At 42.7% G+C, this 25,908-nt stretch overlaps 1 protein-coding gene across 1 annotated transcript in view; it reads left to right on the forward strand.

Moving 5' to 3' along the window:
• The first annotated feature begins 599 nt into the window (after window positions 1-599).
• Window positions 600-25,908, forward strand: part of LOC106611932 (receptor expression-enhancing protein 2) — a 35,365-nt gene continuing 10,056 nt past the window's right edge. The window contains exons 1-5 of the mRNA XM_045724034.2: window positions 600-794; window positions 3,241-3,313; window positions 8,043-8,119; window positions 11,697-11,817; window positions 15,101-15,214. Coding sequence (XP_045579990.1) covers window positions 763-794; window positions 3,241-3,313; window positions 8,043-8,119; window positions 11,697-11,817; window positions 15,101-15,214 — 417 coding nt within the window. The 5' untranslated portion in view covers window positions 600-762. The remainder of the gene's footprint in view (window positions 795-3,240; window positions 3,314-8,042; window positions 8,120-11,696; window positions 11,818-15,100; window positions 15,215-25,908) is intronic.

A 25,908-nucleotide genomic window follows, 5' to 3' on the forward strand; every position in this document is an offset into this window, starting at 1 on the left:
CCAGCGCATGCAGGACCGCCTACCGGCGAACAATGAACTGAACACTTGAAATAGTCATGATTCCACAAGCCTCTCGTTTCACCCAAGGGTTTATTGCAGCTGTCATGTGACTGAGACTTGGAAAAGCGTTCTTTAAACAATGTACATTTGTTGATTGCTAGACACACAAATAAGATGTTTTCTTGGTACATTTGAAACGAGGTCTAGTTGTGGCCGCAACCGGACAACTCTTGGCAGAATGCATTGCTTGACTGCCTTGATGATAATCACAATATCGTTCGTGAACTGCAGCACCCCAAACGATTCTTTCTTCAATTGGAGTTTGTTGAGCAGAGTATGTTTTGGTTCTACACCATAACAAATGCATTATTGTACTATGGGTCAATTATCAGTTTTAAACATGTATTTTTCTTTGCTATGCTGCCAGCAGCGTGATAGACAGTTGATCGGTGCGTGTATTAATCCTGCTAGAATTCATTGCGGCCAGCAGGTCAAATAAACGACTAAAATGAACGATTCACTCAGAAAATAGATTTATATTATTATTATGACTCAAGTCATTAAAAAGAGTCGCTCAAAAAAAAACGAATCGTTCGCGAGCTGCACATCACCACACAGTAGCCTAGCTACCTGTCAGTAAAAGACAGCACTTCAGAACAGCAGCAGGCACTCGCATCACAACAACACGGTCGTTGGCAGAGGAATGGGGGGTAGCTAGCTAGTTAGATTTCCGAGAATAAGGAAAAGCTCACTACAATCAAGATGGTGTCGTGGATTATCTCCAGGATGGTAGTGTGAGTATGGACTCGGCAGCGTCAGTTTGTTGTATTTCGCTCTTGCCAGACCACATCGCTTTCTACAGCTGCATATACTAACTACTGCTGCCATGGCTTGTGCCCAGATCGTGCGCGGCCAGTTATCTTGATAGGCAGAATGACAGCGAACCAGCTAATTTGCTTGCAATTGAATTGTCGTTGTTGGTTTAAAGCCCATGGTGCTGAAATGGGTATGTTGACCACTGGTGTTTCACAAAGACCGTTTTGTAGGCAAAGAGCAACACCGTTACCAGTGCGAACGTTGGCTAGCTAGGTAGTTAGCTCAAATGATAACGCTGCTAGCCAAGTGAAGGTGGAATTAATTAGCTAGCTAACAAGCTTGCTTATGCCATCCACTGAAGCCAATTTGTCAATTCATATAGTGGTTGTTATTCTAAGTCAGTAAAGCGAAATGCTTTTATCTTGAATATTGCTAATCACGCATGGTGAATAGTGCATTTTTAGTAATGTTTGCGTGATGATCATCAAAACATAAGGCAGAAACTGTATTGCTAGCATGACACTGACATCCAGAGAAATCTTTGATGCTCTTCCATTCCCATTGAGTGTCACCTGGACCGATAACGGCAAGATTTGACCAGATTCTCATGATGTTATTTATGAAACGTGTCGATAAGGGGTGAGACCCAAGAGGGAGCCACAGATGTCATTTGATGTTGTAATGAGCCAGCTAGGATGGGCCTACCTGTACCCTGACAGCTAGATTAGAGTCAACAGCTGTTTATACAGTCATACACACACAGTCATTACCCTACAAACCCAGAATATATCTTGCTGTTATCAGCTCTTTGTGTTTGTTAGTCAGTGTTGTATTCCAGTGGTAGGATTTGTGTGGGCAGTTTATTTGTCAAACAATGTTTTGTTTTCATCATGTCATCAGTAGCAATTGTCATCTTGGCATAGAATGAGAGCCACTACTTTAATAGTTTTATAGTTACCTAAATCTCAGATGTAAAGAGCGGAGCCTGCCTGCTATCTTTTAAATGCACAGGTTGTGCTGAATAGATGTCATTGATGTAGCTGATTTTGCATTGGATTACGTAACCAATAACATCTGCGCCAACCGTTACTTGAGTGTAGAGGGTTTAAGGCTCATTGCGTGGCAGGTAATGATGTGTTAGAGACCAAACAAACATGATTGAATGGTCCTGTAAACAAGATGATGCTTATCCCAGGGATTGGCCAACCCTGTCTTTATCTTTGTGTACTAGTATGAAAGTCACTGTCATACTCATTCTCACTCGGTATATATGTTAGCATAAACTGAATTGGACACAAGCCAAAGTGCCCAACAACAGGATGGCTATACATTTCCACTTAATCTGGGTGTATAATTACAGTCGATAGGTCTAATCACAGAAGAGTTGGGAATCTGAGCCTGCTCAGTGCTTGGTAGCCATTTGTTCTGTCTCTTACATTTTCCTTGAGTGCATTGAAGAGTATGGAGTTGAGATATGGGACAGAGCAGAGAGGAGTCTGGGAGAGAGACATTGGGCGCCTGCTGTGGGAGTCTGAACCTTGCCTCTGGCCTGCCACACGTCCTCTTACTGGACAGCTATAGCGCAGAGGAGAGCAGAGCAGCCCTGGCAGCATGACTGGGCAAATCACAGACAAAGACCCAGACAGATGCACAGACTCTGTGCACACGAGAAACTCACAGATGGAACAAGGGAAACCCATAGCGGGAAGTATTTCCACAGACTAAGCCCGAGAGGTGAGAAAATGTGGACAGAAAGGTGGAATACATAAACCTAGAGTGGTAGAAATGCCCATAGCCTTCACATGGCTGTGTGGCAGATGGGCAGAAAGGTTGCAGGCGTGGTCCTCCCAGCTCTCCCCTCCCTCAGCATTCAGTTTCCTGTCACATCAGCGGTAATCGCCATGTAGCCGGGCTGACAGGACAGAGTGCGATGTGTGTGTGACTGTGGATTTTATTACCATGTGTGTTGCAGGCAGATTCACATGCGGTGGCCTGCCGTTATCCTTGTGTGTTTGGTCCATCTATCAGTAGCAGAAGCGTTTTCCATTCTTTTCCAATCTTCTGCTTCCTGAACTGATTATTTGTTCCAACAAACCACTGCCCTTTGTCTAAATGTAACCATCTGTTATTGCAATAGAGCGGGTCAGGTGCCCTAACTAGGCTAACCTAGAGTGATATTTTGAGAACCGCCCAGAATATGGCCTACTTTCCCTCACAGCAACCTATTTATGTTGATTCTGTGAGATCATGGGTTTTAGACTGGAGTCAGGTGTTAGGCCACATTTTACTGGATACATATTGAAACAGAGGGAAACATTTGGTCAGTGTTACTACCCTGAGGTCATGTTGCCCGGGTGATGTTGTTTACTGTACATTAACCCCTAACCTCTGACCCATTCCTCTCTGACTCTCCTCTTTCTTCAGCCTGGCCTTCGGGACCCTCTACCCGGCCTACTCCTCATACAAGGCCGTCAAGACAAAGAATGTGAAGGAATATGTGAGTTTTGTATTTGAATACTGTACCTCTATTGTTGCAGTGTATTAGTATGTCTTTACAACATCTTCAGTGATGGGCTAAATATTTTAAGTCTCTTGTAGTTATTTCATATATTCATATTGAGATAATACAATGGACAAAGTTATGATGGTTTTAAAATGGCTTTCACCCTCTCCAATGTGCTGCAGCAAGTTTCCATTGTTTCTGAGGATGAGAGAGCAGTTTAAACAGTATCTGTTTAAAATGGGAGCCTCCCAGCTTACCTCATTCCTGTTAGGGAGCAGAGGGATGAGAAAGAGGAGGGGTGGTTGAGGAGGAGGAGTGGAACTCTGTGTTCTGGCCTTCTGCCTAGCTCCGCCAAGCTCTCTCGTCTCCTGAGCCTTCTCCTCCCTCTGGCTGCTATGGACCCCCCCCCCCCCTCAATATTTGAGCTGGGGCACATGCAGACAGAGAGAGGGAGAAGAGATACAGAGGACATTTTTTTCCCCCTCCCATCTCTTATTTTTCCCTCGCTATCCTTTTCTCTTTTCTGTAATGATTCAACAGTAGAAATAGCTATTTATATAACATCACACATTTGATTTTGTTACATTACAGCCTTATTCTAAAATAGATTAAATAAAAACATTTCCTCATCAATCTACACACAATACCCCATAATGACAAAGTGAAAACAGGTTTTTAGAAATGTTTGCAAATGTATAAAAAACAAGTATTCAGACCATTTGCTATGAGACTCGAAATTGAGCTTAGGTGCATCCTGTTTCCACTGATTATCCTTGAGATGTTTCTAAAACTTGATTGGAGTCCACCTGTGGTAAATTCAATTGATTGGACATGATTTGGAAAGGCACACACCTGTCTATATAAGGTCCAACAGTTGAAAGTGCATGTCAGAGCAGAAACCAAGCTATGAGCTCAAAGGAATTGTCTGTAGAGCTCCGAGACAGGATTGTGTCGAGGCACAGATCTGGGGAAGGGTACCAAAAAATGTCTGCAACATTGAAGGTCCCCAAGAACACAGTGGCCTCCATCATTCATAAATGGAAGAAGTTTGGAACCACCAAGACTCTTCCTAGAGCTGGCCGCCCAGCCAAACTGTACAATCAGGGGAGAAGGGCCTTGGTCAGGGAGGTGACCAAGAACCCGATGGTCAATCTGACAGAGCTCCAGAGTTCTTCTGTGGAGATGGGAGAACCTTCCAGAAAGACAACCATCTCTGCAGCACTCCACCAATCAGGCCTTTATGGTAGAGTGGCCAGACGGAAGCCACTCCTCAGGATTAGGGTTACAAAGGGTCAGAAACTTTCCGGAAATTTGTCATGGGAAGTTAAGCCCGGGACTTTGGGGAATTTTGCTTAAATTCATCAAAAAAGTTAGCTTCTAAAACAGTGAACCTGTTTTTGTGGGATACACAAGGCAATTCTAGGTCTTGTGGCATATTTTGGTTAAACTATTCCCAATTCTATGGAATTGCAACCCTCTGCATGCACAGTGCATTCTTCCATCACAAGTGCAGTGCGCTCTTCCATCACATGTACAACTCTCAAGATCTTGCACACTAATGAGATGCTATTGAGCCCACACTACTACACTGTCTGAGCCAAGGACTACGTGCTTTCTGGTAAGTTTTGATTACAATACTGGGTGGGGTGAATATATTTTATATTACATGCATGATTTTTTGTTAACTAGTAAATCGTAGCCAACAGCAAAGTGTGTTTTAAATCATTTCTAACTTAACAATTTCTGCTAGTTAGTTTTTGCTACCATGTCGGTTTTAGCTTGCTTGAGCCTGCTAACTGAGCGTTAATTCACCTGTTTCCATACGTTTCATTTAAAAAATAAAAAATACAAAATCTTACAAAGGAGTTGTTTAATCTAACTGCTTAACTATTTATCTGTACATGGAATTGTATTATTATTTTTTACTCATTTGTTTCTATTCTTACACCCCTCCAACCAGACTTGCTTTATCTACTCATTTGCTGGATGCAGAGTTCAAAAGAGTTCAAGTGAAGGTCAAGCAAATCATAGAGAAAGCAGACTGTATTGCAATCATCTCTGATGGGTGGTCGAATGTTTGTGGGCAGGGAATAATTAACTACATCATCACCACCCCTCTACCAGTATTTTACAAGAGCACAGACACAAGGGACAACAGACACACCGGTCTCTACATTGCAGATGAGCTGAAGGCAGTCATCAATGACCTTGGACCACAGAAGGTATTTGCACTGATGACAGACAATGCTGCAAACATGAAGGCTGCTTGGTCTAAGGTGGAGGACTCCTACCCTCACATCACACCCATTGGCTGTGCTGCTCATGCATTGAATCTGCTCCTCAAGGACATCATGGCACTGAAAACAATGGATACACTCTACAAGAGAGCCAAGGAATTGGTTAGGTATGTGAAGGGCCATCAAGTTATAGCAGCAATCAACCTCACCAAGCAAAGTGAGAAGAATAAGAGCACCACATTAAAACTGCCCAGCAACAACTGTTGGGGTGGTGCTGTCATCCTCCTGGATGATGCGTTTTGGGAGAGGGTGGTAAGCAGCCTGAAACTTCTGAAACCTATAGCAGTAGTCATTGCACGGATTGAGGGAGACAATGCCATCCTGTCTGATGTTCAGACTCTGTGTAACAGTGTAGGTTCCGTCCCTCTCTTCGTCCCAACCCGGGCTCGAACCAGGGACCCTTGCACACATCAACAACTGACACCCACGAAGCATCGTTACCCATCGCGCCACAAAAGCCGCGGCCCTTGCAACGCAAGTGGAAACCCTACTTCAAGTCTCAGAGCTAGTGACGTTACTGATTGAAATGCTATTAGCGCGCACCACCGCTAACTAACTAGCCATTTCACATCGGTTACATCTGCTTGCAGATGTAAGAGAAGAAATCCGTACTGCCCTGCCCACTTCACTGTTGCTCCAAGCAGAGGAAACTGCAGTTCTGAAATACATCAAAAAGCCTGAAGCCCATACACACCACAGCGTACTTGTTGGACCCCAAGTATGCTGGCAAGAGCATCCTGTCTGGTGCAGAGATCAACAGGGCCTATGGTGTCATCACTACCGTGTCTCGCCACCTTGGCCTGGATGAGGGCAAGGTTCTTGGCAGTCTGGCGAAGTACACTTCCAAGCAAGGGCTTTGGGATGGAGATGCAATATGGCAGTTGTGCCAACATATCTCATCAGCCACCTGGTGGAAGGGACTTTGTGGATCTGAGGCTCTTTCCCCTGTTGTCTCCATCATCCTCCAAATCCCACCAACATCAGCCGCCTCAGAGCGCAACTGATCCTTGTTTGGGAACACACACACCAAATCACGCAACAGGCTGACCAATGCAAGGGTTAAAAAATTGGTGGCCATCCGGGCAAATTTGAGGCTTTTTGAGCCTGACAACGAGCCATCCTCAACAAGGTTGGAAAGTGACAGTTAAGATGAGGCTTCAGAGTCTGATGTTCAAGAGGTGGACATTGAGGAGGTCCAGGGAGAAGACATGGACGCCTGAGAGGAAGACAACCAAAGCTTTAGTTTCGAGACTATCATTTTACAGATCTATGTTGAAAACGGTTTTGGGAGATGCTATGGATCATTGGGGATCATTCAATATTCCCATTTGTTGTTCAGTGAAATCATCCCATGTGATGAGTCAACTCATTTAATTAAAGTTAAATTCGTAACTAAATGTTTTTTACATTTCTATTGGAAGGATTTAATCTACTTATGATAAGGGAAAGGTTTATGTTTCTGTGTCCATATGATATGGTAAATATATCCAATGCAAACATTTAAATGGTATTAATTTTCATATATTCCCACGGAAAGTTTCCACCTCTGAATATTCCCCAAAATGTGCAACCCTAGTCAGGATCGATGGAAAGATGAACGGAGCAAAGTACAGAGAGATCCTTGATGAAAACTTGGTCCAGGGTGCTCAGTACCTCAGACTGGGGTGATGGTTCACCTTCCAACAGGACAACAATCCTAAGCACACAGCAAAGACAATGCAGGAGTGGCTTTGGGACAAGTCTCTGAATGTCCTTCAGTGGCCCAGCCAGAGCTTGGACTTGAACCCGATCTAACATCTCTGGAGAGACCTGAAAATAGCTGTGCAGCAACGCTCCCCATCCAACCTGACAGAGCTTGAGAGGATCTGTAGAGAAGAATGGGAGAAACTCCCCAAATACAGGTGTGCCAAACTTGTAGCGCCATACCCAAGAAGACTCGAGGCTGTAATCGCTGCCAAAGGTGCTTCAACAAAGTACTGAGTAAAGGGTCAGAGTATTTATGTAAATGTATTTTAAAAATCTGTTTTTGCTTTGTCATTATGGGGAATTGTGTGTAGAATGATGAAAAATAAACCATTTAATCCATTTTGGGTTAAGGCTGTAACGTAACAAAATGTGGAAAAGGTCTGAATACTTTCCGAATGCGCTGTATGACATTAAAATGTGACTCATCCTCTAGGCCTATTCAATGCATTCCCTGGTTGGGTTTAGTGCTTTATATTTTTCATATGCCGATATATTTAGATGAGATGTTTTCACTCTGTCAGTGTGACATTTTAGGATTCATCCACATCATCTCACTATTTATATTGCAGTAGTTGTTGATACACTCTCCGTCCTTTGTTTGGCAGTGACTGCTTACTGTAGGCTATGCTTTGGTCTATATGTGATGCTCACTCCCATCTATATCGTGTGTGTGTGTCCAGGTGAAATGGATGATGTACTGGATAGTGTTTGCGTTATTCACGACGGTGGAGACCCTCACAGACTTGTTCATGTCCTGGTGAGTCACGTGGGTCATCTCTGACCACTGCCCTACAGCCATTTAGAACAATAGCCCCTAGGACCATCCATATGAAAAACAATATACACTACATGGCCAAAAGTGGACAGCCCTTCAAATGAGTGGTTTCGGCTATTTCAGCCACACCAGTTGCTGACAGGTGTATAAAATCGAGCACACAGCCATGAAATCTCCATAGACAAACATTGGCAGTACTGAAGAGCTCAGGGACTTTCAACGTGGCACCGTCATCAGATGCCACCTTATAAGTCAGTTTGTTAAATTTCGGCCCTGCTAGAGCTGCTGAAGCTGCCCCGGTCAACTGTAAGTGCTGTTATTGTGAAATGGAAACGTCTAGGAGCAACACCGGCTCAGCCGCGAAGTGGTAGGCCACACAAGCTCACAGAACGGGACTGCCGAGTGCTGAAGCACATAGCGTGTAAAAAAATTATAACACTCGCTACTGATTTCCAAACTGCCTCTGGAAGCAACATCAGCCCAATATCTGTTCGTCGGGAACTTCATGAAATGGGTTTCCATGGCCGAGCAGCCACACACAAGCCTAAGATCACCATGCGCAATGCCAAGTGTCGGCTGGAGTGGTGTAAAACTCGCCACCACTGGACTCTGGAGCAGTGGAAACGCATTCTCTGGCGTGATGAATCACGTTTCACCATCTGGCAGTCCGATGGATGAATCTGGGTTTGGCGGATGCCAGGAGAATGCTACCTGCCCGCATGTAAAGTGCCAACTGTAAAGGTTGGTGGAGGAGGAGAAATGATCTGGAGCTGTTTTTCATGGTTTGGGCTAGGCCCCTTAGTTCCAGTGAAGGGAAATCTTAATGCTACAGCATACAATGACATTCTAGATGATTCTGTGCTTCCAACTTCGTGGGAACCGTTTTGGGAAGGCCCTTTCCTGTTTCAGCATGACGATGGCCCCGTGCACAAAGCGATGTCCATACAGAAATGGTTTGTCGAGAGCGGTGTGGAAGAACTTGACTGGCCTGCACAGAACCCTGACCTCAACCCCATCAAACACCATTGGGATGAATTGGAACGCCGACTGCGAGCCAGGCCTAATTGCCCAACATCAGTGGCCAACCTCACCAATGCTCTTGTGGCTGAATGGAAGCAAGTCCTCGCAGCAATGTTCCAACATCTAGTAGAAAGCATTCCCAGAAGAGTGGAGGCTGTTATAGCAGCAAAAGGGGGACCAACTCCATATTAATGCCCACGATTTTAGATTGAGATGTTCGACGAACCTAATAAAATATATATTTGATATAACCCTTATTCTCCCCAATTTCATGGTATCCAAATGGTAGTTAGAATCTTGTCCTATTGCTGCAACTCCCGTACGGATTCGGAAGAGAGGCAAAGGTCGAGAGCTGTGCGTCCCCTGAAACACAACACAACCCAGCCAAGCCGCACTGCTTCTTGACACACTGCTCGCTTAACCCGGAAGCCAGCCGCACCAATGTGTCGGGGGAAACACGATACACCTGGCGACCGTGTCAGCGTGCATTACGCCCGGCCCGCCACAGGAGTTGCTTGTGCGCGATGGGACAAGAACATTCCTGCCGGCCAAACCCTCCCCCTAACCCGGAGGACGCTTGGCCAGTTGTGCGCCGCCCCATGGATTTCCCGGTCGCGGCCGGCTGTGACAGAGCCTGGATTCGAACCAGGATCTCTAGTGGCACAGCTAGCAATGCAGTGCCTTGCGCCACTCGGGAGGACCTGTTCGACGAACCTTTGGCCATGTAGTGTATGTTTACAGTACCAGTCAAAAGTTTGGACACACCTACTCATTCAAGGTTTTAAAAAAAAATGGTATTGTCTACATTGTAGAATAATAGTGAAGACATAAACTATGAAATAACACATGGAATCATGTAGTAACCAAAATGTGTTAAACAAATCAAAATAGATTTTATATTTGAGATTCTTCAAAGTAGCCACCCTTTGCATTGATGACAGCGTTGCACACTCTTTGCATTCTCTCAACCAGCTTCATGAGGAATGCTTTTCCAACAGTCTTGAGTTCCCACATATCCTGAGCATTTGTTGGCTGCTTTTCCTTCACTCTACACTCCAACTCATCCGAAACCATCTCACTTTGGTTGAGGTAGGGTGATTGTGGAGGCCAGATCATCTGATGCATCACTCCATCACTCTCCTTGGTCATATAGCCCTTACACAGCCTGGAGGTATGTTTTGGGTCATTGTCCTGTTGAAAAACAAATGATTATCCCACTAAGCGCAAACTAGATGGGATGGCCATGCTGGTTAAGTGTGCCTTGAATTATAAATAAATCACTGACAGTGTCACCAGCTAAACACCATCACAGCTCCTTCTCCATGCTTCACGGTGGGAACTACACATGCGGAGATCATCCGTTCAGCTACTCTGCATCTCACATGGCAGTTGGAACCAAAAATCTCACATTTGGACTCATCAGACCAAAGGACCGATTTCCACCAGTTGAATGTCAATTGCTTGGGTTTCTTGGCCCAAGCAAGTCTCTTCTTCTTCATATTGGTGTCCTTTAGTGGTGGTTTCTTTGCAGCAATTCCACCCTGAAGGCCTGATTCACGCAGTCTTCTCTGAACAGTTGATGTTGATGTGTCTGTTACTTGAACTCTGAGAAACATTTATTTGGGCTGCAATTTCTGAGGTGTGCAACTCTCATGAACTTATCCTCTGCAGCAGAGGTAACTCTGGATCTTCCTTTCCTGAGGCGGTCCTCATGAGAGCCAGTTTCATCATACCGCTTGATGGTTTTTGCTACTGTACTTGAAGAAACTTTCAAAGTTCTGGAAATTTTCCAGATTGACTGACCTTCATGTCTTAAAGTAATGATGGACTGCCATTTCTCTTTGCTTATTTGAGCTGTCCTTGCCATAATATGGACTTGGTCTTTTACCTAATAGGGCAATCTATCGTATACCACCCCTACCTTGTCACAACACAACTGATTGGCTCTCACATATTAAGGAAAGAAATTCCACAAATGTACTTTTAACAAGGCACACATGTTAATTGAGATGCATTCCAGGTGACGAACTCATGAAGCTGGTTGAGAGAATGCCAAGCATGTGCAAAGCTGTCATCAAGGCAAAGGGTGGCTACTTTGAAGAATCTCATTTTTTGATATGTTTAATACTTTTTTTTGGTTACTACATGATTCCATGTGTTATTTCATTAGTTTTATTTCATGTCTTCACTATTATTCTACAATGTAGAAAAGAGTACAAATAAAGAGAAACCCTTGAATGAGTAGGTGTGTCAACTTCTGACTGGTACTGTACATTGAAATGACCTATTTTGGTTGAAAAGCTGTTTAAAAGTATTTAACATGTTGTGCTCACTATATTTAAATCAACTTCGATTTGATTGTCTACATTTGTCATGGTGTATTGCCTTCAGAAAAGCACCAGGATATCAGAGCAAACACTTGGTAAACCCTTTAATGCCTGAAAGATAAAATAATTATATTGTTTCAGTAAAATTGTAGCCCACATCCATTCTTTTTTCCTGTCTATTAACTCTCCTTTTGGTGTGGTTGTTCATGCAGGTTTCCTTTCTACTTTGAGCTGAAGATAGCCTTTGTGATCTGGCTCCTGTCTCCGTACACTAAGGGCTCCAGTGTGCTCTACCGCAAGTTTGTCCACCCCACCCTGTCCAATAAGGAGAAGGTAACGTCTAACCCTGTCCAATAAGGAGAAGGTAACTAGGGATGCACCGATATTACATTTTTGGCCAATACCGATATTTTCCTTGCCAAAAAACCCGATACCGATAGATTCAAAAAAAAATTAGCAGCGTTTTAAGCATTGTAGTACAGTTAAATAGTTGAAATACACACTGACCAAAATGTTATTTTGTTGGCTTTTACGTATGTCCCCCATTACCAGTAAAACATAATCAAAACCTATTTATTTCACTTACTTGTTGTGCTGTTTCGTTGTTCAGTTGTTTCATTCTCAACCAGGATTTCATCATACATGTCAAGCAGTGAAGTTTCAGCTCTGTCTGTCTGTGGCCTCTCTTCCTCAGTGCGCACTGTCATTGTGTCCGTTTCCATCTTGTTCAGCTGTGACTGTAACATTTCACGTAAACCCTGTTTCATGTCTGCATCGAAGTAGCGGTCCTTGTACTGAGCATCAAGCATGGTGGCGACACAGTAGAGAGGCTCAGAGAGAATGCCACCGAATCCCTTGTTCACATCCTCGTACTTTTGCAAGTTTTAACACCACGTCTATGTCGGCAGTTTTGTTGCGCAGGAGATTCAATGCCATGACCGAGGGTATCACGTCTGCTGCAGACACAGTTGAAGAGCGTATTTCTCGAGTCAGTTGTTCGAATGGAGCTAGCTAGTGTGTTCATGTTTCAAACATGTTCTCAAATGCCATTGACATTGTAGCAGTGGTATGACAACCAGCACATTCATGAGCTTGCCATACAGCTTTCCTCAGTACGAAATCCTCGACAAGCCACCGTGCTGTCAGACTCCGCATGCTCATAGGGCTGATATCACTGGTCCAAATGTCAGTCGTGAAGCTAATAGCTCATCAGGGATGCAAACCAGTCACCTTTTGGCAAAATTCACCGTTTTGAAACGATAAAAGATGACCTACGAGATTTGTGTAGATCCGATAAGAAAAGTTTGGGTGGGGGATTTGGATCACTACTGGCTGTGTGCAAACGAGTGATGTGCGTTTGGAGCAATACTGGCTGTATCCAAGGCTCAGCCAATCGTTCACATAACAACAGAATGCAGCACGCGACTGAAGAGAAGAAATTGGCTAGTTACAGCATCAGCGAGCGCTCTGGAAAGACAGGGGCGAGTTGAACGGCAGTTTACCTGTTAACTTACAGCAGCACGTCCCCTGAACGATAACTAAGAGGTAGGTGAGAAGCCTGACCACGGAGACGAGGTTGAGAAGGTGATGAAGCGTACTTCATGAGCTGTAACCAAAAGAACTGGCATTTGGAAAGTTTGAGGTGAGGGAGAAAGTGTGGTGGAACAAGTATTGTTAGCGTTAAGTGTCTTGCTAGCTGGATCGAATGATCCGTTTGTTAGCCAGAGAAATGTTCAGCAACATTAGCCAACTTTTCTGATCAAAGTGTGAAAATTTGCTGGCTAATAGTCAGACAGCTAACGTTATAACCTAACCAATACGCTATAATATTAACTGGTAACGTTATACGACTCCTTGCCGTTCCTCAAGTTATAACGTGTTAGTTGCTTACTGGACCCTGGCAATCTGTGTGGCATGTTAACTAGCTAACGAACTAACTACTATCTGTGGACAATTTTTTTTCTCCTGTGGTTCGTTTTCAGAATGCGAGAATTAGGTGAAAATGAGACGTTGCTTGTTAAACAAGTGTAGCTAGAGCTGGGCCTGGCTTAAGCTGGATGCCACTACTAGGTGAAAGGAACACCACACACTTTCCCTCTTTCTCACTTCAATACAGTGGATTAAAAGGGTAATGCAAGGTGTACTGTCTGCCTGAAAGAGATCAATTATGACAACAAAGGGTAGCATGCTCTGCTGGCACATTGTAGAACAGATGTCCACAAGCATCAAGTGTACAATGCAGTGTAGCCCAAAGATATTGCTTTTGTTGTGTTGAACTTGACAGTAACACGTGTGTGAGTGAGGGGGGATTATTTAATTTTTTACTCAGTGTATGTTATTTTTGCACACATGTAGCCTGTGCACTTGATCGACGTCTACTATAGTGGCCACTATAATAGAGCAAAAATAGAATGCCTGTTTGTTTAATTCTATTTCTACTTGACATGTTTTTTCCCCAAGTGCAATATTTAGATGTGTGTGTGTGTGTGTGTGTGTGTGTGTGTGTGTGTGTGTGTGGTCACACGCATTCTATTATAAAGGCTGTCATAGCTAACTGCAATATTAGTGTAATTTTTTTTTCTTCTTCTCAGGGCTTGAGTCTCATTTGCAGTAAAGTCTAGGCAACAAATAACATTGGATTGCTTTCTTTACATTTGTTTAGCTGTGAGTTAAGTTCACATGAACCACTTTTTATTTTACACACAGAGTCTGACCATTTAGATATTATTTTGTTTAATTAGTTAACCTGCATTTCCCCCTAGGAGGGATTTTTGCAACCACAAAAAATGTAACTTTTTGGGCCCTTGCCAGTTTGCATCCCTGAGCTCATGGTTGTGAGTTTCAATAATACTGTGTAACTCTGGTAAGGCAACATCTGAAAAATAGCGCCTACTTGGTAGTGTGTAGTGGGGCTCGAGGTGCTCCACCAGTCGGCGAAAGCCAACATCATCCACGACAGAGAACGGTTGATTGTCGAGGGCAATGAATGCCATTATCTTGGCGTTAATGATTTCGCTTTTGAGTCCTACTCTTTCAAATGACTACTCGACATAAACTTGTTTAGTTGTTGGAAGTGTGCTCATAGTTTTTCTGCTTTTGTTTTAAGTAGTCGCTGAACGTCTGGGGGTGATGCACTTTCAAATGAGTAATTAGGTTTGTGGTATTGAAAGATTTCACTTTCTCCCCCTCGGGGAAGTAATAGCAGCACTAATGTTGTATTTGGCCTTTTTGTTATCTTCATTTGACACTTCAAAATAGATCCACACAGCAGACATTGTGGGCTAGGTTAGGAATGCTGTGTAGCGCTTTATTTTTCATGGCGTCATTACGACATCTAACTACATATAGGTATGCACGTCACCTTTGACATCGGTTTTGCACATGGTCGTTAAACTAGATGTCAGGCTGATGCTGGCATTTTTAGTTAATATCATCTGATTCCGATATACCTTTAGGGATGCACAATATAATCGGAAAGTAACATCTAACCCTGTCCAACAAGGAGAAGGTTAGAGGTCACAATAAGATCCAGCTCTCTGTCAGCCTGCAAATTCAACTTTAGATGCATTGACTCATACAGTATGTTTCTCTGTCTCCACCCTCTTCTGTCCTGCAGGAGATCGATGAGTACATCACCCAGGCTAAAGACCGTAGTTATGAGACTATGATGAGGTTTGGGAAGAGAGGTCTGAACTTGGCTGCTACTGCCGCCGTCACCGCAGCTAGCAAGGTAAGCAAGGCCCTGGCCAGAGGTGTGTGTGCGTGTCGTCATGTTTGAGATGTGTATGCTCTGCAGGGTAATGTGGGTGTCTGTCTGCATATGGTGTTTCCTTGTGGTAGTGTGAAGCTATATTGCGTCCCATGGGCATGTACCATGCTGTGTGATGTTCAGATGCATTTGCATTGATGTCAGTGTGATTAGGGGTGTAGAGTACCGGCCAATAGAATGCTGAGTACCAGGCTGTTAGCAAGTTTAAGCTATTTATGACTATCAACTGCATCAGAGGACAGTTTTTGAGAAGCTTAGTTACCTTGCCTAAACTTAATGTGGAATGTGACTGCGGTCATGACTCCTGACTGCCAGTGTGGCTGTAATATGGTCACCGTAACAGCCCTAGTCATACCAATTAGAGGTCGACCGATTATGATTTTTCAACGCCGATACCAATTATTGGAGGGCCAAAATAAGCCGCTACCAATTAATCGGCCGATTTTTGTATATATTTTTTAATATTTTATTTTTTGTAATTTAATTCTTTAAATATATTGAAATAATACAACATGTATTTGTAATAATGACAATTACAACAATACTGAATGAACACTTATTTTAACTTATATAATACATGAATAAAATCATTTTAGCCTCAAATAAATAATGAAACATGTTCAATTTGGTTTAAATAATGCAAAAACAAAGTGTTGGAGAAGACAGTAAAAGTGTAATGTGTGCCATGTAACAAAGCTAATGTTTAAGTTCCTTGCTCAGAACATATGAAAGCTGGTGGTTCCTTTTAACATGAATCTTCAATATTCCCAGGTAAGAAGTTTTATATTATTATAGGAATTATAGGACTATTTCTCTCTATACGATTTATATTTCATATACCTTTGACTATTGGATGTTCTTATAGGCACTTTAGTATTGCCAGTGTAACAGTATAGCTTCCGTCCCTCTCCTCGCTCCTACCTGGGCTCGAACCAGGAACACATCTACAACAGCCACCCTCGAAGCAGCGTTACCCATGCAGAGCAAGGGGAACAACTACTCCAAGTCTCTGAGCGAGTGACGTTTGAAACGCTATTAGCGTGCACCCCGCTAACTAGCTAGCCATTTCACATCGGTTACACCAGCCTAATCTCGGGAGTTGATAGGCTTGAAGTCATAAACAGCGCAATGCTTGAAGAATTGTGAAGGGCTGCTGGCAAAACGCACGAAGGTGAAGTTTGAATGAAGGCTTACGAGCCTGCTGGTGCCTACCACCGCTCAGTCAGACTGCTCTATCAAATCATAGACTTAATAATAATATAATAAACACACAGAAATTCGAGCCTTAGGTCATTAATATGGTCGAATTCGGAAACTATCATCTCGAGAAAAAGAAACTCCGTATTTTATCTAACGGGTGGCATCCATAAGTCTAAATATTCCTGTTACATTGCACAACCTTCAATGTTATGTCATAATTACGTAAAATTCTGGCAAATTAGTAAGCAACGAGCCAGGCGGCCCAAACTGTTGCATATTCCCTGACTCTGCATGCAATGAACGGAAGAGAAGTGACACAATTTCACCTGGTTAATATTGCCTGCTGACCTGGGTTTCTTTTAGCTAAATATGCAGGATTAAAAATATATACTTCTGTGTATTGATTTTAAGAAAGGCATTGATGTTCATGGTTAGGTAGTCGTGCAACGATTGTGCTTTTTTCGCAAATGCGCTTTTGTTAAATCATCCCCCGTTTGGCGAATTTGGCTGTCTTTGTTAGGAAGAAATAGTCTTCACACAGTTCGCAACGAGCCAGGCGGCCCAAACTGCTGCATATACCCTGACTCTGTTCCACAGAACGCAAATGAAGTGACACAATTTCCCTAGTTAAAAGAAATTCATGTTAGCAGGCAATATTAACTAAATATGCAGGTTTAAAAATATATACTTTATATTGATTTTAAGAAAGACATTGATGTTTATGGTTAGGTACACGTTGGAGCAACGACAGTCCTTTTTCGCGAATGCGCACCGCATCGATTATATGCAACGCAGGACAGGCTAGATAAACTAGTAATATCATCATGTTTTTTATAAGGTAAGTTTAATGCTAGCTACCAACTTACCTTGGCTTCTTACTGCATTCGCGTAACAGGCAGGCTCCTCGTGGAGTGCAATGTAAAGCAGGTGGTTAGAGCGTTGGACTAGTTAACCGTAAGGTTGCAAGATTGAATCCCCAAGCTGACAAAGTAAAAATCTGTCGTTCTGCCCCTGAACAAGGCAGTTAACCCACCGTTCCTAGGCTGTCATTGAAAATAAGAATGTGTTCTTAACTGACTTCCCTAGTTAAATAAAGGTGTAAAAAAGGTGTCCAAAAATACCGATAACCGATTGTTATGAAAACTTGAAATCGGCCATTCCAATTAATCGGTCAACCTCTAATACCAATAAGTCTGTATATCAATGTTGTTAATGGTAGTGTCTATTGTATAGTTTGAGAGCTCTTGCCAAGAAATAACTCTGGTGTCTTGTAGGGTTGGGCGATATTACGATGTAATCGGAAGTCAATTGTGTTTGACAGACATCATCGATGGCAATGACATCATGATGTGACAGACAATAGTTTTTATATATTTAGATTTTTTACAGATGATAGCTTAACCTGTTTGAACATGACTGGCAGCGCACAGCCGGGCGACATGCCAAATTACTTTCCTATCCCTATTTGCCGTAACATTTTTCAATAAATATGTAGGTAGACTTAGCCTTCTGTTAGAGATGAAACGGTATGAAAATTTCATACCAAGTTTATAGTGACCAAAATGATCACGGTTATAAGTATTATCGCAGTATTGTTAACATGTGCTGGAAATGTTCAGAAAGTACTGACACACTGAAATCATTTCACCAAGTTTTATATTGAAAACCAACAAACAAATAAAATGAGCAGCACTATGCACTTTTTGTGTGCATAAACATTAAAATAATAACGTTAACATTAAAGATGGCACCATGTGACCATGAGAGGTAAACGTTTCCCTAGTGCAGGTTTAAATGAACACAACCTTAAGTAAGCAAATCAAATGTGCATATAAAAGCAACACAAGTAAAGCAATGTGCATGTAAGAACAATACAACCATATGTAAACACATCCAATGTGCAGGTGTTGACATTAAAATAATATAAAATCTGTAAACAAATCAAATGAACAGCACTTGTATGTCCGTTCTCTCCTTCATAAAGAAATCCAGTGCTGCAGGCCTAACATCCTGTATGTATTCATCGTTGTTCACTTGAGATTGAAATGTAAAAATGTCCGCATATTTACTTTGCCCGGTTTAAGTAGTGATCTGCTAGGAGACGATGTGCCCGCTGGCACACTGATGGCACACTGGTTGCTGGGATCCACAAAAGCTTCCTGGCAACCCTGTCAAGGTGAGGCAGCTCTGATGCATGGCCCCTCCACCACACCAGTGGATCGATCGTCTTCTGCTGGAATGGGTGGGGTCCCTCCACCACACCAGTGGATCGTCTTCTGCTGGAATGGGTGGGGTCCCTCCACCACACCAGTGGATCCTCATCTGCTGTAATGGGTGGCAGAGACAGGTATACTTTGATCTCTTCTTTCACTCTGTCTTCTGGGGTGGTTGGAATCTGACCCTCTTTACCTCTCTGCTGCCTTGTTGAGGTAATCTTTCTCAGCAACCCAGCCAGGCCTTTCCCCTCCGATGCCGCTGTGGGGATGTTGGTGGTGCAGCTGCCAGCTTCAAGGCCTCCTGGACACAGCTGTCAGTGTCAACTTTTGCAGCCTCATCTAAAAAGCTCCTTTTGAAGCGGGAGTCAATGAAACAAGCCATGTGCATGACTCTCTTTGCATCTGTTGTTAAGGTCTTCTCTCATTACCCTTTTCATCTCCTTGGTCAGGGATGGATCCATATCCATTTCCACCAGAACATCACGGGTGATGTGGTCCAGGACAGGTTTGATGGCTGACAGTGTCACTTGTGTCTCTGAGGCAAGTGCATGGCACTTGCTGGCACAGTTGCTCCATGACACTTTGTCGGCATCCTTGGGCATCAGATGCCATATTCCTCTTTCTCCAGCCAGAGTCGCACAGACTGGCTGCTGTTGGCTGAGGAAACGCTCAAGCATCTTGTGTGTACAGTCGTGGCCAAAAGTTTTGAGAATGGCACAAATATTAATTTTCACAAAGTCTGCTGCCTCAGTTTGTATGATGGCAATTTGCATATACTCCAGAATGTTATGAAGAGTGATCAGATGAATTGCAATTAATTGCAAAGTTCCTCTTTGCCATGCAAATTAACTGAATCCCCAAAAACATTTCCACTGACTTTTCAGCCCTGCCACAAAAGGACCAGCTGACATCATGTAAGTGATTCTCTTGTGAACACAGGTGTGAGTGTTGACGAGGACAAGGCTGGAGATGACTCTGTCATGCTGATTTGAGTTTGAATAACAGACTGGAAGCTTCAAAAGGAGGGTGGTGCTTGGAATCATTGTTCTTCCTCTGTCATCCAAGGTTACCTGGAAGGAAACACGTGCCGGCTTGCTTTGCACAAAAAGGGCTTCACAGGCAAGGATATTGCTGCCAGTAAGATTGCACCTAAATCAACCATTTATCGGATCATCAAGAACTTCAAGGAGAGCGGTTCAATTGTTGTGAAGAAGGCTCCAGGACGCCCAAGAAAGTCCAGCAAGTGCCAGGACCGTCTCCTAAAGTTGATTCAGCTGCGGGATCGGGGCACCACCAGTAAAGAGCTTGCTCAGGAATGGCAGCAGGCAGGTGTGAGTGCATCTGCAAGCACAGTGAGGCAAAGACTTTTGGAGGATGGCCTAATGTCAAGAAGGGCAGCAAAGAAGCCACTTCTCTCCAGGAAAAACATCAGGGACAGGCTGATATTCTGCAAAGGTACAGGGATTGGACTGCTGAGGACTGGGGTAAAGTCATTTTGTCTGATGAATCCCCTTCCGATTGTTTGGGGCATCCGGAAAAAAGCTTGTCCGGAGAAGACAAGGTGAGCGCTACCATCAGTCCTGTGTCATGCCAACAGTAAAGCATCCTGAGACCATTCATGTGTGGGGTTGCTTCTCAGCCAAGGGAGTGGGCTCACTCACAATTTGCCTAAGAACACTTCCATGAGTAAAGAATGGTACATCCTCCGAGAGCAACTTCTCCCAACCATCCAGGAACAGTTTGGTGACGAACAATGCCTTTTCCAGCATGATGGAGCACCTTGCCATAAGGCATAAGTGATAACTAAGTGGCTCGGGGAACAAAACATCGATATTTTGGATCCATGGCCAGGAATCTCCCTTAATCCCATTGAGAACTTGTGGTCAACCCTCGAGGCAGGTGGACAAACAAAAACCCACAAATTCTGACAAACTCCAAGCTTTGATTATGCAAGAATGGGCTACCATCAGTCAGGATGTGACCCAGAAGCTAATTGACAGCATGCCAGGGCGGTTTGCAGAGGTCTTGGGAAAAAAAAGGGTCAACACTGCAAATATTGACTCTTTGCATCAACTTTATGTAATTGTCATCAAAAGCCTTTGACACTTATGAAATGCTTGTAAATATACTTAAGTATTCCGTAGTAACATCTGACAAAAATATCTAAAGACACTGAAGCAGCAAACTGTGGAAATGAATGTCATTCTCAAAACTTTTGGCCACGACTGTAGATCCCCCATCGGGTCACCACATCATGGATCAGAGCCTTCTGTGGTTTGTTGAGGGCAGCTTGCTTTTCTCTCAGTTCTCTCCTTCTCTTCCATCTCCGTGAGAAGCCTTGGACCAGATGACGGCAGGCCTTGACTGCTGTGTCACTTCTGAATTTTCAGAGTCTTTTGAGATGGCCAGGTTCAAATGATGGCCAAAGCAACAAAGCCACAGATCTGGGAACTCTTCAAAAGCCTTGGTCATGTTTGTTGTGTTGTCTGTGGTTATGCAGACCAGGTCTTTCTTGTTGATCCCCCACTCTTCCAGCATATTCTCAAAAAAACTCTGTTGTGAGCCGAGTGATCTTCTGGGGAGAACTGTGTTTCCAGGCAGTTTGATTCCAGTTGCCAGTCTGGGGTGAGATAATGGATAGTGAAGCTGATGTAGAGTTGACCACCCTCGCTTTCACTGGTCCAGAGGTCAGCAGTTGCAGCAAACCATGTGCCATGAGCCAAACCTTTTCCAACATCAGCTTGAACCTGGTTGTACAGGTTTGGGATTTCAGTCTTGGAAAATGTTTGATGGCACTTTGTAGTGAGGCACGGCAACCTTCATCAGCCTTAGACAGCTCTAAACAATTTGAAATGGCACCATGTCCTTTGCAATGTAATATGAAAGGCCTGCAGTGAGGGCTTGAGCATTCTTTGATGTGGGTGCATAAGCAGCCTGCCTTTTAAATGCTTACTCGAGTGTCTGTGTCACAACTGTAGATGAGGAGGAACCAGTTGCATCACTGGGTTTGCCTGCTGCACTCCCGCTCTGTACACAAGGGAATAGCAAAGTATTATTATTATTATTATTATTATTATTGGTGTTACATTATAATTATTATTATCCACACACAGTCTATATTCTTTGATGCATTTGAGTATATGCAATGACCCCATGCCCAATTTACATAAATACAAATGAGAAGACAAGAAGACTGTGATAGTAATTGTAATGAGCCCAACAATTGACATAAATACAGGAGTCTTGTATAGGAGTCTATAGTGTTTCTCCTGTTGGAGCACTTTTACAACCAAGTCGACGACTGCTGGATTTTAAATGAACAAAATACGTTGGTTGGGTGACTAAACTACGTAACGTGTTATCGTGTGCGATGGGTGAATAGAGTCTGCAGACACACGACCCATACAGCAGCAGAACAATGTGTAGTGTTTTTACAAGAGTAGGTAACTCTGAAAGCTTCAGTTTACATTATTCACAAGCTATTAGCAAGTTAGACAGGCAAAACATGACATTTTCCCCCATTCCGAAGTCGCCACATCATGCATTGAGCTAAAAGTTAACTTACCTTGCATTCGCTATAAAGTAGTGGGTGGTGGTCATGAAGATGACTCAAGAGATTTGAAGTGTTGCCCCCTTTCGCAGCAAATATATATATATATAAAAATGTTTTGCATGTTCTGCAGACAGGGTGACCGTCTTTGATTAAGTTTCCCTCAGGACTCTTGTAAAACCCAAAATAGGACCACACTTCAGATTTGGTCTTCTTAGAAGGCAGAAAAATCTCCCGAGCGCTACCGCTGCCTTCCGCCATGTTTTCACACAAAACAAAACCCACGCTGCGCCTGCATCAGACTGTTGCTAACTTTGGTTGATGCTGGACAGTATTTACCGTGAGTTTTTCAAACCGCGGTAATCAAACATGCTTTTAGTGAAAATTTGAACCGGTAATTTTGTCTGGAATTTTACCGTGGTTTATCGTGAAACCGGTAACCGTTTCATCCCTACCTACTATTAACATATTGCAAGAGTAGGCCTACAATATGGAGTGGAGAGTGCCAAAAGCTGCTGCAAAATGTTAGATAATTTTTCTCTCGCCCACCTCTTCAATGTCGGATGATCATGGGCCATTTGCAGAGGACACCTCGTTGTCTGGCATGTTTTAAAAGCTTAATTTCCCTTTTTATCCCAATCACCATTTTATTTGAATGTCACTTGTTGGCATAAGCTAATTTTTTATGATCAACTTTCAAATGAGTCTAGGAGGCCAGTATCAGAGTTGTATCAGAAAGTTTTATGCTTGTGAATAGCCCAAATTAAAACGTATGGTAATAATGAGAGAGAGAGAGGACCAACAATTTCAAGATAGAATAATCAAATGGGAAGTTTAAACAAACCTTATGTTTCTGGCCTCCACCTGAACAAATCTTTAGGATAAACAAATTGTGTGCCGCTGGAAAATCCTTGCAAACAAAATGGACAATAATATAGGCTTAAACTAGGCTATTGTCAGTACAATTTGGAGTAAAAGTTACTTTTCTAAACAGATATTTATATTATTGTGGCAGTGTTTATTCATATCCCTGAATTGTGCAACGGCATTACATACCCCCATAGCAGCGCTTTCGATAAGCAGGAAGAAAAATAATAACCCACATTTGGATAGGCTACAAAATAAGGACAAAATTAACCAGAATAAATTACAGGTCAAATACGTTTAAGGCACACAACAGAATAGTTTAGCCTAGGATACATTTATTTAGAATAAGACTCATCTGTGAATACAGGCTTTGAAAATTAAAGTGCAATTTAGAACCACTATTTTTCTTTTCATTATATATTAACTTACTTAAAGGTTTCTGGCAAGGAAAACAAGCATGTTCACCTTTTCTGGCTTTAATAGACTTTTGGAGTGGGGTAACAATATCGCTTACTGAACGCTTTTTGCACAGATGCAGAGGTATTTGCGGGTGACGTTGGCCAAGAGCGGAAAGTGACCCTCATTCGCCCTCCACAATACCAGTGGGTTTTTTTATTAAATAAAAAATGTAACTAGGCAGGTCAATTAAGAACAAATTCTTATTTACAATGACTGCCAAACCTGGACAAAGCTGGGAAAATTGTGCGCCGTCCTATGGGACTCCCAATCACAGCCGGATATGATGCAGCCAGAATTCGAACCTGGTACTTCAGTGACGCCTCTTGCACTGAGATCCACTGCGCCACTGGGTCATCATCTCCTCCGTTGACATTTTAGAGTAGGTAGGATGTGAGCTCTGTGGTGGCCCGCTGTTACGCACTTATGTAACTGTTTGCTTAGCTCTCCCAAGAAGACTGCCCAGTCATGTCTATGGTGAACATGTGCACTCGATCTTGAAATTGTCTGAAGGCTTACAATGTTTGGTTCCAAATCACCATTCAAAGTTATCGGTGTCATATCACCATGTGATTGGTTTATATATATTTATTTATTTATTTGCACACAAGAAAATACAATATTGGTAAGATCATTACTCTAATCGGGTGGTTTGTGCATGACAGGCTTTATTACAGATGTTTACCGCGTTGCTGGGCAACGCAACGACGCGCTCCCCCCCTCCCCTGGTAAAAAAAATGTAAATAGATGATACAATCCTATATCAACAATGTTTGGACAGGTTGATGAGAGGAATTGTCATCCAGACATCGCCCAACCCTAGTGTCTTGAAGTGTGTGTTCTGTAGGTGTGTGCTCTTATGATCATGCTGCAGGGTGTCTGTCTGGGTCAGGGTTTACATTAGGAGAATGTGGCACAAGACATTTGACCAGCAGCATTTACATTTACTGGACATTTGAGAAATGTACCAAACCCATATGGATTGGGTGCGTAACCTGATTAGGGCGTCCACCCGTGGTACTCAGAATGGCAGAAATCACATTTGTAGTATGGTAATTCGTCTTAACAGAACATGCAACTCGAGGATCTTCTTACCAAATTTCAATGCGCACTTTGAAGATGTTAGAATAACTGTCCAAACATCAAAATCACTAGCCTATGTCAATCTACTATCCTCCATAGTACAAACGTTTACCTATTTTTATTTTATTTTTTTAAAAATTTTGTCAGCTTGTCCTTCTGTGTGAGAAAGAAATAGCCTATTCCAAACAGACTCTGGGACAGTGGATGGATCCCAAAGTCATACAACAAGTAGGCCTAGGCTACATTAAAAAAAACACAAAACTTGAAAAAGCTTTGAGGCTGATGCAACGGATCAGAATGTTTACCTTAAAATGTTGATAAACTATTATTTATTTGCATTATAAGCGCAGCAATGCGGCCAAGGCAGTAGGCTACACGCAAATGTTCATTCCATAATGCAATAAGTGGGAAAACACAGTTGCCAAATGCGGTTTCCTGTGACAGAGATGGAAATAGCTGTTAGAAATGTAGAAAGAGGGGAGATCTTAAGATGCAGCTAGCATGGGTTGCTAATATGACTAGGATTCAAGTTTGGCAACTGGACAAATAAAGTTGAATTTGAAAACCAATAGAACATGATAGAGAGTCTACTGGTTTCACTGGTATATGGAAGTCTTTATAAAATAATTTAGTATATTCTACTTTGAAGCAAGGTAAGACATGTCTCATAGTATGAAGTAAAATGTTCAGGTTTCAAATAATTATGTGTATGTTTTCAAAATGCATACTGCCTCCAGCTCATTGCTAAGTAGTGTGTGTGATGCGCTGAAGCCTGCCTACCATTGTCATTGCACTTGAATGGCGTATGGGAAGCGTGCTTCAATTACCAGTTGAGAAATCAAAAATAGTAGCTCTTTTTAATCATGGCCATTAACACGAGATTGAGTTTAGAAATGTTGTGCAATGATTGGGATTATAAAAGCACGTTTCACTCCAGCAGCAACAAACAGTCTGTTTGAGGAGCTGGACAGATTTTCCTGTCAAATAAAGGCTCTGTATCTGTATGCTGTGCGTGTGTGATAAATTACAAAAATACACACGTAGCAATTTAATTCCACAGAATTATGCAAATTAACCGAATAGACATGCAGGACCGGTCAGATGTATTTCCATCAATGAATAGGCTAAAAAGCGTTATTTTGCAATGGGATTTTTTTTTTTCTCGGACGATTAGCCGGCGCCAATTTTGTATTTTTCTGATCATTATAAAAATATTTTTGTGGACCAATTTATTTAAATATTTTTTTTGTATTTTTAATATAACCTTTATTTAACTAGGCAAG

Source organism: Salmo salar, chromosome 09, assembly GCF_965601325.2.
Source record: "Salmo salar chromosome 09, fSalSal1, whole genome shotgun sequence".
NCBI classification, from domain to species: domain Eukaryota; kingdom Metazoa; phylum Chordata; class Actinopteri; order Salmoniformes; family Salmonidae; genus Salmo; species Salmo salar.